The following is a 13,405-nucleotide window of genomic DNA, read 5'->3' on the forward strand; positions in this document are numbered from 1 at the left end:
CCGGTGGTCAGAGAGGGTTACCTGATGAAGCAGACCCGTAGTTTTCAGCGATGGCAACGACGGTACTTCAAGCTGCGCGGTCGCACTCTCTATTACGCAAAAGATAAAGAGGTAAGTAACATCTATATGTAGCTTTATACATTTTAATTATATCGAATATTTTTACTTACGAAGGTATATGGGCTGTTAAAGGTTTTATACCTGTTTATTGTCGATCTCTTCCAGGTCAATGAGGTGGAAAAAAGTGAAGTAAACGTCTCATCTGAAATATAGCAAATTTAATACGAAGTTCATTATATAGGCTTATATCATTGATGTTTGCGAATCCCTACGAACCTAAAAAACATTGTATTACATATTTTCTTACGCAAGTCTCGTACATTCATCAGTTTAAATTTAAAATCAAATAAAAAATGTTTTCGGTTTAAAATTATACTATTACATATATATTTATTTTATTTATTAGCACTTCGTTGCTTCGTTCCATCGTTAATATTACAACATACAGATAACTAAAATGATTACGAAGGTGACAGATGGGTTTGTTGCTAACAAGAAAACAAAATTATAGGGAAAGCGAGAAGCTATAATCTATATATATAAAAATGAATGAAACCCATTTTCCGTTGTCACGACATAACATGAAAACGGCTTGACCGATTTGTCTGATTCTTTTTTTATAATATTCCTTATAGTACGAGGATGGTTCTTACGGAGAGAAAAATTCAAAAAATTGAGTGAAAAAGTCTAAAAACAACACTTTTCTATATTCCCATACAAAATATTCGTAATAATATTTAAAGGCAATTTGAACTTTAATACCATATCATAAAGTTCAAGTGTTAGTGGAGGGGTTCCGGGAAGGTAAATTTTTATTTTTTGACATAATGTATTTGTTGTATTATCAACTTTCTTTTTTTATTTTACTAGCTAGACCGGTGTCCCGAATAGCAGAATAAGTATTAAAAAAAAATAAAGAATCGACTTATCGTTAGGCGGTACGATGTTCGCCAGGCCAGCTAGTTAATTATATAATTGTACAAATGCTAAACTAAAACAAGCATTAGTTCACGTGCATGTCACATATTATTTTAATATAAATAAAAAGTAATATATCTTACAAATGAAAACTAGTAATACATGTCACAGAAGTCATATCTAAAACAAAGAAACATTTCTCAATGTATTAAGGTTCAGTTGCGAAATGACAAAGCAAACAGGAAAGTTCGTGAATATTCTAATGTTGTACCTTCGATGTTTACCAAGTTTACTGGTTTTATTAATAGAGTTTCGATCTCTGATTCCGTAATAATGTAGGGAAGCATACAATCCTCGAATTGGGTCACATAAAAACTATGTAAATTATTAGAAAGCAACGGAAACATCTTAAAATAAAATTAGTAAAAATAAATACACGATATAAAATATGAATGTGCTCCAAAAATATCTTTGTCCAAAGGATATATTGAATAGTATCGGAATAAACGATTCATTTATTTTTTAATGTACATACTATTTAATCATGTACAAAATACATTTAATTAAAAACTAAATATCAAAATCATTGGTAATAAAGTTGTCTATTATTAGAATGCTTGAGCTTTGTGCTCGTTTACATATCTTTTGAGTGGAGTATTGAAGTCTCGGTTTTATTAATATTGATAATATTTACCTAAACAACAATGCTAGTAAAAAGAAACAATCGATCATAAACGTAAAGATTCCAATTAGCATGACTACCACTCAGTCTTTTATTTTAAAATAATGAATAAAATAAGCTCAAAATAAGGTTTCCCGTAAGCAAAATGTAAGAAAAGTGAAATGGTTATAATGAATCTACAAATAATTATCGCTAAGTTTTACACGTAAACATATTCAAATACAAAGACATGAATACTAATTAGTTATTACATAATAAAATATTTTGTATGTGATAGAGCGACATAGGTTATATTTAAAAGGCTTCATAAAGAATCTATGTATTCAAAATAATCAGTAAAGACATTAGTGTCAGTCAGTATTAAGGCTTAGCTGTCAAATGCCGTAGTACTGCTACGTAGAAGTCAAATCTTGGTGCAACGTCGTAGCACGGAGCGCTACGAGGAAAGAATCTTTACTCGTAAAGAAAAAAAATTAAGTATATTAACAAACTTAAATTTGTGTATGAAAATGTGTCCTGTGTACTTTAATTCTTTCCGGGATAATTATTCAGAAAATATTGTTAATAAAACAAGTACGAAAAACTCCGATTCCATTAAACATTTCTGAAACCTCCAGAATCCTTTTTACCCAACGTATTCTTAGCAATATTTCATTTTGTTTCTTTTAAATGATTTGGGAACTTGGAAACGAACAGCTTACAATCTTTATCCTAAATATATGAAACCGTGGTAAACATTTATCCGACTTATCTTCAACTTAGCTAAGGCTCTTATGCGTATCAGCAAGGATCTCACCTGAGACAGCTCGACGCCGCTAGGACCTGAATTCTGAGCTCTATTCGGGGTTACACATTTCAGTCGCGCTTCAAGCGCCAAACCGTTCAGACGTGTGATTCGCGCCGGCTTGCGACTGCTATCTACCATATTCTTAACCGAAAAACATTAATGAAAACCTCCTTCTAATCACTTCTACTGCAATTACATTTGCCTTAATCTAAATTCTATGCTTGTATTTCATGTGTAGTGCTGAATAGTTATAGTGTCCGTTTGACCTGGTTTAATTTTGACTGTTGCACAATTTAGCTGTTCTCGTTTCGTACAAGATTTCGATACGGTAAGTATTGTTTATATTTATTTCTAATTTAGAGGTATAATTATAGATGTGTCGACGGCGTCATTATAGCTTATAAAAAGCCTAATGAGACCTTAGTAAGTGATCCGTGTACCAATCGTTCCACGATCTAATTGTCTTTTGTTTTTTTTATAGGTATAATGATCTTAAGTTTCATGATTAAATTACGTTTGAATTTTAATCTAGTTGTTATCCGATTTCTCTGTTTATCCGTAACTTTTCTGTTATAAATGCGACTGTTTGTTTGTTTCACCATTTAATCCAAGTAATTATGTTAATGTAGGGTCTAAGAGCCTTACAAAACCTAAGTAAACACACACATAAAGGATTTCATTTAATTAACAACAAAAAATTCCACTGTTGTGTTGTACTAAAAATAGGAAACATGTTATGTTTTCTTTCGCTTTCAAGTGATAAAAACGTTCAGTCATGTTCACGTTTACATAAAAAAACTTTTAAGGCATTTACGCATCAGTTTTATCAAAAAAATAGCAGTAAATCTCGTTGAGTCTCCATGCATGGTTATCTCGAATTTCCGAGGTATAGGGTTGACACAATTTGGGTAAATAACGATATTTTTTGATAAAATGCCGTAACAGCAAGAGGCATTTTTACATTTTAAGGCCAACCATTCCGAACAATGTCTCACCGGGCGCCGATCGGACAGCGATATGCCATGTGTGATTACCATTAAGCCATTACACGGTTTTAAATAGGAAATTATATAATTTATAATCAACAATTGTTTGGTAGATCAAACCAAGCGTGTGACTAAGGTTTGATGTCTATAACTCGTAGAATCCCAGTTACCAAAAATTTAAATCTTAAGACACAAAATTGAGATCGACAGAAAATCTTCTCTCGTCTCAAACAATGATTTTTCTTGCAATCTCTATCAATACCTAATTTTTGAGTAACAAAATTCACCTTTTTATTAGTTTCTTTATGATTGTCATTAAAAAGTATATTTTCAAAATAATAATATTACGTAGCTACAAATTAAACTTAAAAAAACTTTAATCTACTTGTTTTTGTTAATAATTTAAAATATTATTGACCACTATCGGAAAAACAGTAGAAAAGAAAGTAACTTACTATACACTATATATACTTACTTACATACTTATGTAATATATATGTCGTTATCAATTATTATTATTTATTATTAAACCGTGACCTACTTTCTAGTTATAATTTGTTTTATAAAATTCACAACCCTACTAAACAATGCTTGGACGTAATTTCAGTTTTAATTGTCGGTTTAAAATACAAACGCTTGGCAAGTTCATTCAAATAATTCACGTTAATAGGGTTATGTGTGCATTGAATTCACCTAAAAATACCAGCTTATAGCTAATTCGAAAATAATATTGATGTATTCCGCTCAGTACCTACTAGACTTTAATGGTCAAGCCATTACACCTAATGGTGTACAGTACCACGCATTATATTATTATATTATTAAATACGTCACATTGATATCCTCTTGCTTCGGATTTCAGTAAAGAACTCAAAGCTACTCAATGTATTATGATAAAACGTTGACTGTTACTTAATTTAGATTATACCCGATTTAAAGACATTCGACACGATACCTAAATAACCTAAATATGAATAAAAGAGGAAATAAAAAAGAAAAAATTGTTGAGTGATGTTCTCGTGGTGAGCAATCTCCTCTCGAAGCTTATTTCCTGTACGATCGTATTTCTTTGACAACTAGAAACAGTTTATTTCGATTAATCTAAATCGAAATAAACTGTTTCTATAAGAATATTATAATATTTTTGCCTTTTCCATATAGGAGATACTTTTATTTTGTTATACTTATATATTATTTAGTACTTTTAAATGTGTCATTATTATGACAAAAATGTGTGTCAATAATTTAATTAAAGATAACAAAAAAATTAACCATCAAATTTGTTACATACAAAAGAAACTTTAAATAAATATGTGTGTAGCTTTGAAATTATTAATATAAATAACTACATAAAGAGAAAGTATAATGAAATATTTACATTCATTCCAGTCCTTAAAAAATATAATATTGGGAAATGTTAAGCAAAATAATGAAAGAAAATTAAAATGTCTTGATTCTAGACTTCGTAGGAGGTTTTATTTTACTTGACGTCCAGTTTAAATTTCAATTTATTGTTTCATGTTAATTTATGAAATAATGATATTTATCAAAAATTTAATATAAGTAAATGTTTTTAATAATGTCTCTTTGACAGACCTCCGTTCAGGTGACTGACATATTTGAAATAGGAAAATGCAAATAAAAGAAATTTAATCAAATTGTATTTAAAAAGTCGTTCAAAACGGAGCCGCGTATTTATTATTTTCTTTTTACTATTATATAATAATCATTTACTATTACCGTTCTTACGATGTATGTTTTTAATAACTAAGCATTCTCTTTATGTTGTTACTAACCTTCCCTGGGGCGAAAGCGTATGAAATAACGATTTTAGGGTTCGTATATTTCGATAAAAGCAATTTGAATTCATCAAACCGGTCCATTTGTTCTCGGTTATTGAAAAAATATTTTGTTGTTTCGATCATACGTAAAATATTAACGAACCATGAACAGCTACTCGATAGGGGTTTTATTGTTACTAGGGAAAACGAGGCACTAAATAGATTTATGTAATTCAAATTGAAGTTTTCTCAAATATTTTGTGCGCTGTCTAAAAGTTAGGGGTTTTGATCTCTGATGATAGAGTCTATGCAGTAATTATAAAAAAATGCACTTTAACATACGTTATAAGTTAGTTTATTTTATTAAACAAATAATTTTTAAATGCAATTATAAATGGAACACTCACACACTCACTGCAATCCATTACTTGTCTTGGCCTCCGAGACGAGACCATTGTCTCATGTTTAATTTATATACATAATTAACATATTTATTTATTATTTACGGCTTGTAAAAAATGTGATATCATCTTAAAACATACAAAGTAATCTCGTTTAAAAACTCATAACAATTGATTGAAAATAGTAAACTTTGTATAGTGTACAGTTTACAAGAATAAAACATTAAGCCTTGCTATAATTTGTCTAACTATGATCAGATGCTTAAAGTCACAAAACTTTTTCACTTTCAAACATTTTATCTGCGTGTTCGTGCTCTATAACGACACTGTTTGATTTTAAATCACAAAGGAAGATGTTATATTCAAGCCAAACAGAAATTAACTTCTTGCCTTTAAAAAACGGTTGTTTCCAAAATTTCCATACTCCATTAATCTATACCAAATCGTAATGTAGTTGCTGGATTACATACTTGCAAAGAAAACCACTTTAAGGGACATAAAGGTATAGATAAAGACTGTGTATGGCTAGTAACCACACTCAGTTAGGGGTTTTCGTATCACCTCGAGGTCCGCCGTTCCACAACTGAGCGTTTTTCAAGGCAGTTTTTGCCGCGCACCACCACTATGTGGAACCAGCTGCCCACTGAAGTATTTCCGAACCAATTCGACTTAGGGTCCTTCATGAAAAGAGCGTACCAATTCTTAAAAGGCCGGCAACGCACTCGCGAGCGTCCTGGTATTGAGAATGTCCATGGACGGCGGTATCACTTAACATCAGGTGAGCCTCCTGCCCGTTTGCCCCCTGTTCTATAAAAAAAAAGGGATAGCTAGGGATCAGGAGGGATCTACCTATTACTTAGTACCTATTTGAAACCCTTACGGGTACTATAATTCAGATGTGTTAGAGGGGTTGGGGCTGCGAGTACCGGTTAACCACACTACCCTTAGGAAATGGCAACTATTACTGGCTGCGGGCGCGCACTAACTTGCTCAGAGATCTACACGCGCATTGCACACACTTAACAATGACAGGCAAATTCAATTAGAATCGAAGGGAGGTAGGGGCATTGTCTATGTATTATGTAATGTATTACTCTGGAAGGTTTTCCTTATTTTTTTCTTTTATATCTAATTAGTGTTATAAAGGTAAAAAATTACGTAAATTAAATCATGTTTTTCAGCAATTGTGGTAGTTGTGACTGCTTCATCAAAATGACAAGCAACAATTTGATGTTATAAAGTCTATTGAATAAACATTACATGTGTGGTGCATTATGACTATTTATAAAAAAGGGCCAAACACTTGTGTTAAAAATAGAGGTAAACCAGCAAGACCCCTGACCTCAGCACGAACCGTGTCAAGTCTGTGGTCAAGTGACTACTGGCAGTAAAAAGCAAGTTTATTGTTTTTATACATCGTACTTTTTTGACGTAATTTAGCAAGACTTTAAGGCAAAATTCTAAGGTTTTTAATTTATTCAGCGTGCATATGATCGTAGCGATAGATTTCTCCTTCTCAATAGCTTGTATATGTCACCGTAAAATTGTAAACACCGTTAGATTGTAATAATTGATTGTAACCGTGTTTCAATCCTAACTCTATGGACACAGAACGGTCTACTATAAAGCCGACCAAACAGAGACAGCCTTCGGACAGTTAACAATTTTAAGATTGTAATTTGACGTTTTCACTTCGATAGATTACAATATACCGAATAATAATACGTTAAATTGTAAGCAGTACGTTGAGTTCACAATCTTTCGACAGTTCACAATCTCGCGAGATAGATTACAACCTAACGGTGTTTACAATTTTACGGTGACATATATATTGTATACATACAGAAAAAAGCCAATATGATCTGCGCTGTAATTGGTAACTTTGTCGGTGGGGCTTATTTCTAAGGACTAACCCGAAAGTGAGCGCAAAGATATAAGGAAGGGATCTCGGCCTGTACTAAGTTAATAAAGGTTAACTCAAAAATAATTGTTTTTTACACATTTCTCTAATTTGAAATATGAAAGCGTTGTGGAAACTTTTCATCTTTCTAACAGAGCGAAATTTAAGGCTTCTCTGGTCCTAAAGTTTTAATTATTCAGTGAATCTTAATTAAAAGTTAATTATAAATTGGTAAAGAGCTTTTTCACCAATTTTGAGGTGCCCTAAAGATTAGCATAATTTCTTTGAACTTAATTTTGAAGGGAATATATATATATATATCTTTTTTTACATAATTTTCGTGACCAAGCATTTGGTTGAGCCTATGTGTTCAAACATCAAACAGCCATGACTAAGTTTTGCCATTCGAGGCAATAGGTGAAACTCAGTTGAAACTTAAAGAAAATACTGAAGAATTGTGTCCATACTTTGATAGTATCAAAGTATACATCCTGTTTTATGTATATGCACAATTTCCTTCAACTATTCCAATAGCATATTAGCATAAGTATTCAAAATTTGGCTGTACTGTACCTACTATGGAAATATATATTTCTCATTGTAAAACTAGGTTTGAACTTTGCAATAACAATACCATCTAGACTGTTATAAAAATATATTTAATAATGGTTGTCAAAATTTCTATGATAAATGACTGCGAGTGAGCGTGAAACTTAACTTTTGCCATTTATCTATACTTTCAATCAGCCCCAACTTCCGGTACGCGGTTCTGACTTATATTATTAATATATCTAGGCAGCTGTTTATTCAGGTTGTGGAGAATGTAATAGATCTTGGCTAATTTTGAGGATATTCAAAAAAACACTAATTCAGAACTACTCAATACACTAATAAATTATAAAGTCATATTGGAAATAAAAAATGTTCGTACTAAGTACACATGTCAGAAGTGAAACTTCTTTGCCAAAGTAATTTTTAAGTCTTGTTAATATTTATACAAATCTAAAACTTTAAATTTCTGAGACTTAGAGGGAGGAAAAACGGAAGATATGTTAGGAATTTAATTGTCAAAAATTAATACAAATAATAAATTTAATTGTTTTAATTTATTTCTTTGATAATAAAATGCAAAAAAAGCAATTCAATTTATAATTCGTCATTTGAGATTTCAATAAATTAATTTGCATAAAATATAAAATACTAATATTTCATAAATTCTCTTTACGAAATTTTAATTTTAAAAATAGAATTTCTATAATGCCCTTCTCACTCTCTCTCCATCGGTCTCAATCGCTCTCTCCCTTTCGACAAAAACGCTGCACATCTTTGTGACGCTAATATTATTATTATTGCGTTTCATCCGTCACTTCAAAAATAAAAAAACCCGTCTTCAAATTGCACTGAAACAAAACAAACAACAGAATTATAGTAACGTATTTATTACAAAACACTTTTTGGTACATTTTCATTAAATTTACCTTTACATTTCGCATACATTTGACAGTATTAGTTATCTCTTAGAATAATTTATAAGGAGATTTCCAACTGAAGACGTTATTACTCATCTTGACAGTAAGCCGCTGTTGACAGTTGACTAGGATCATTGCGAAATGGATCCGAAACATTAATCAGAAATCGCCAGACTATCAATCACCCTTTTCCTCAAACTGATCTTGTTTTTACGCTCAAAATTGAAAACACATTTGACGAATTTTGAAACTCATGTTTGCACACAGTTTACTTTAAATTTCAAATCAACCTTTCAAATTAAATGAGGCAACTGTTTTTATGAGCAAAGACAAAAATCTTTAATATTAACTTTGACTTACAGTGACACTTAGAAAACAATGTATTTAGAAAAGATTTCTTATTTCGCGCTCGAGTATGTCCATGGCACACATTTTTTTACATTTTTAAAAATCTATACATAAACTTAAACTCAAAATATCTTTATTCTTGTAGGTAAACAAGTACATTTATGAATTGTCAGAAAGAAGTTAAATTAATTGTAAATTTACATTTACTACCAGTTCGCAAGTCGTAGAGCGGGTAAGAAGAACTGGCAAGAAACTTCACTCTTTTTAATCGCCAAGTATTGTCATACAAATTGTTTGAACTGGAGCAAATCAATCCCAAGGATTAGGATCATTTAAGTATTCCTCAAATTTATAAAAAGCTTTATTGATTAATTTCCGTTTAACGAGGGCTTTGAATTTATTGTATATTGTATAGTGATAATTCTCTAATTTCGCTTGGGATATAGCTGCTCCCCCCACCGATGAAAAGGTATACATTATATAACTTTTTTTCTTATAATTATCTAAGCTTCGCAACACAATAGGTGTCTATGACGCTCGTATAAATCCCCATTTAGCATCGTGTGTTCCTCTACTATTACAGGTGAAAGTCGTCGTAAGAATTAAGGTATACTTAAGATACTCTAACGATCAGCGATTATGTAGCTTAAAGCTAGATTACGCGATGTCTTGCTCTCTATTCATGTCACTGAATAGTTTTAGCAAAGAACTAATCAATACCTTATTTGTTTGTTTTACGGCCGTGTATAATATTTATTATTATTCTCTTACATTAAGTAAAACATAAATTCTAAAATTATTCGAATGTTGTTTTTAAATCCAATGCCGTAGCATCTTCCGTGGGCAACTTCATTCTGTTAATTTTGTGTCACGGTGCGCGCGCATCGTAAAATTTCACTCTCATCAATTTTTCATAACGCGCCTAAAGAAGTATAGCTTCAAAAATTGTAAATTTTCATGTACACTACATTTTCTTTCAAAAATTATATTCTCGTAAATAATCTAAATGGATCCCTAAACCCTTTGAAGTTGACATAAAGCCTTTTCATATAAAAATATTTCTGACGGATATTAAAAACTCACAGCTGGCTTACTTTTATCAGGTATATAATAATATGCTTATAATATATTCCAATTAAAGGTAATTAGCCAAGTAAAAATGTGTTTGTGTATTTATAGTAAACTAATCTATACTAATATTATAAAGACGAAAAATTTGTATATAAGTATTTTTATAACGAAATGGCTCAAAAAGTACTGGACCGATTCTAAAAATTCTTTCACAAATTGAATGCTACATTATCACTGATGATTATAGGCTAAAACTATCCCTAATAAAACTACAATACAACAGTATTGTAGTTTAGGTGTAAAAAATGCCTATAAAACATCTTTCATCGCGTGCGCTGCCAAAACTATTGATGTTAGAACAAAAAAATATACCACAATATTAAAGAACATATCAATATCTACAAAATGTTTAAAAAATAAATTTCCACCCGCGTGAAGCCGGGATGGGCTGCTAGTTACTAATAATTTCAAGGTTTGCTATTCAATGTATTATCTGTGATACTGAATGTTTTGAACATGATTTCGAGAGTATGAAGCCCAAGTACCTATTGTAGAAAGCATATTTTCCCTTAATTACACAAAACTGCATTAAACATGTTTTTTTAAATACCTACCCTCTTTCGGTCCGGAAATAATCCAAATAAACCTGTTGCTTTATGGCAGCAATCGATATGTGAAGATTTAAAACACATGTTTGACTACTACTTACTTATAATTGATCCAAAAGTATGAAATCTTTAAAAGTTTAGTGAAAAAAATACGGAAACCATTGGAACCTAACCCCTGTAATCGATAAATCATCTTACTTAAAATCATTATCTTAATAAAATCTTTACTCGGCAGTATATATACGTATATATTCGTATATCTATGTAAACGTCATGTAGAAATAATTGTTTTAATACACTTATTTCACAATCGTTGTTTGTAATTCTTCCTAGAAAGATATTAGAGTGACTCATGGTCATATGTAATACCTTTTCAGAATCCATATTAAATGCGCCAAAACTTGTAATACAGGGTCACTTTTCGGTTGAGTAATTTTTTTCACAGTGGGGTCCGAAGAAAACAAAAAGTTATGATTTGAAAAATGTTATATATATATATAAACAACTATAAATAGTATGTCTAACACAAGAACTCATTAGTACCAATTTAGTGGATATTATGAAAAAGATACAGGATGTAGATATTTTCGAATTTTAATAAGAATTATTAAAAAAAGTCAATTTTCATATAAAAAGCAAAATAAATCATAACTCTGCAGGGACCTTAGAGACCTCCCGTAGAACAATTTTTTGCCGCTGATGACCTCATCTATCCCCTATTTGCGTTTGATCCACGACTTTTTGGCCACCCTGTATACAAGTACTAAATGTATACACTATCTCGTACTTCTAAGGATTCATAGTTTAGAGAGCTTGAAGCTATCGACCAGGCGCACAACGATAATTAAGAGCTTACAGTTAAGCCCGCTCAGTTGCTTATGAGAAATGAAGTACTCCTATACCTGCTCTTTAAATTTCTATATTAGTTTCATGATCTTTTGTTTTTGTTTAATAGCTATATCTAGGTCATCAACCTTCATTGTTCTTGACGCTCAATTTTTTGGGTCTAAGATATGCCTTTCTCACAATGTTTTCCTTCACCGTACGAGCAAGTATTACATTGAAAGTCCATTGGTGCACAGCAGGGGCATAGAACTCAGGAATCAGAGTGACACTGAAGCCACTACACCAACAATGCTCATAATATTGTTGTGGTTTAATTTAGTTATTACAAATGATGAAGTCAAAGCATATACATACAGTTGTTTTATTTACCTAACTAAAAGACAGTTTAGTAAGTTTAATATAATAATATCTCTGATAAAAAAAATGTTCAAGAGTTTCTATAAAATATCATTTATCTCCGCGTATATTTTGATGAAATATTAATGCGGATCTTATGAGTTTTTGCTCTTAGTATTCGTAAATTACTTAACTTGACTTTTGGAACATAAAAATTTTTTATGTTCCAAAGCGGTTTTACTCCCGTAAATTTGATCATAATTTCGTAGCGGAGTTATTTCAAAACTATGATACCAAAAATCCCATCAATAATCAAGGGTAATACTAAATACTTGTGATAGCGAATTAAGTTGCAATTCATAATTTTAATATTTTTTTGTAAATCCTTTTAATAATTTGTGGAATAAGGTTTCTCAAATAAGGGATTTTAAACTAAATTACTCTTCAAACTTAAAGGATAGATAACGGCATGATCGCAAACTTTAGATAAAGTTTTTGTAACTTAACATATACTGTTACTGATAATACTGTCTAAATTACGCTAAAAATAAATTATTAATTTATTTAAAAGCCTACGTAAAATAAATTTAATAAAATAAAAGTCCTATATAATTATTTAATTCCAAATGTTTACATATAGAAATCACAAGTTGTTCGGCTAAATCGACAAATTAGCATAATTCACCAGTGAACACTCATTTAACGTTTCCGGTTTCATGATATAATTAGCAGTTTGTGGTGAACATGTTGTTAATTATAATTATTATTATAGTACCTAATATAATTGTAGTACATCCAGTGGCGTTACCAGTCTTACGATTCTGTAACTCACTTTTCGAATTCTCACAGCGTTTTCCGCAGCGGCGGTCGCGCTCAAATCAGTCGTGAAGCAGTCATTTTACGATTTGGCATTCTGATAAACAATAAACTACAAGCTCTCTCCTTATCAGATTCACATCAGATTCCTCCTGATTTAAGCGCGACCGCCGTTGCGCAAACCGCTGTGAGAGTTCGAAAAGTGAGTTACAGAATCGCAAGGCTGTTCTAAATCTGGGCCTCATATGTGCCATTTTACTTTAAAGTAGACAGCCGTCATCGATTTTTTCGTCTTATACACGCATGTCAGCTTTCTCACGATGTTTTCTACAGCCGTATAAGCAAAATCATTGATACCCTATAAGAAATCTCGGAGTTTGAAAATTATCTTTTCCT

The 13,405-nt window shown here is 31.2% G+C and overlaps 1 protein-coding gene across 4 annotated transcripts in view; it reads left to right on the plus strand.

The window, feature by feature from the left end:
• LOC125051406 (diacylglycerol kinase eta) overlaps positions 1 to 13,405 on the plus strand; it is a 105,479-nt gene that overhangs the window by 15,441 nt on the left and 76,633 nt on the right. For 3 of the 4 annotated variants that reach the window (XM_047651694.1, XM_047651695.1, XM_047651696.1), the window contains exon 2: positions 1 to 111. In XM_047651694.1, coding sequence (XP_047507650.1) covers positions 1 to 111 — 111 coding nt within the window. Of the gene's footprint in view, positions 112 to 2,535; positions 2,776 to 13,405 lie in introns of those variants that run through there. The other variant, XM_047651697.1, reaches the window with a different exon arrangement.

Source organism: Pieris napi, chromosome 7, assembly GCF_905475465.1.
Source record: "Pieris napi chromosome 7, ilPieNapi1.2, whole genome shotgun sequence".
NCBI lineage: Eukaryota > Metazoa > Arthropoda > Insecta > Lepidoptera > Pieridae > Pieris > Pieris napi.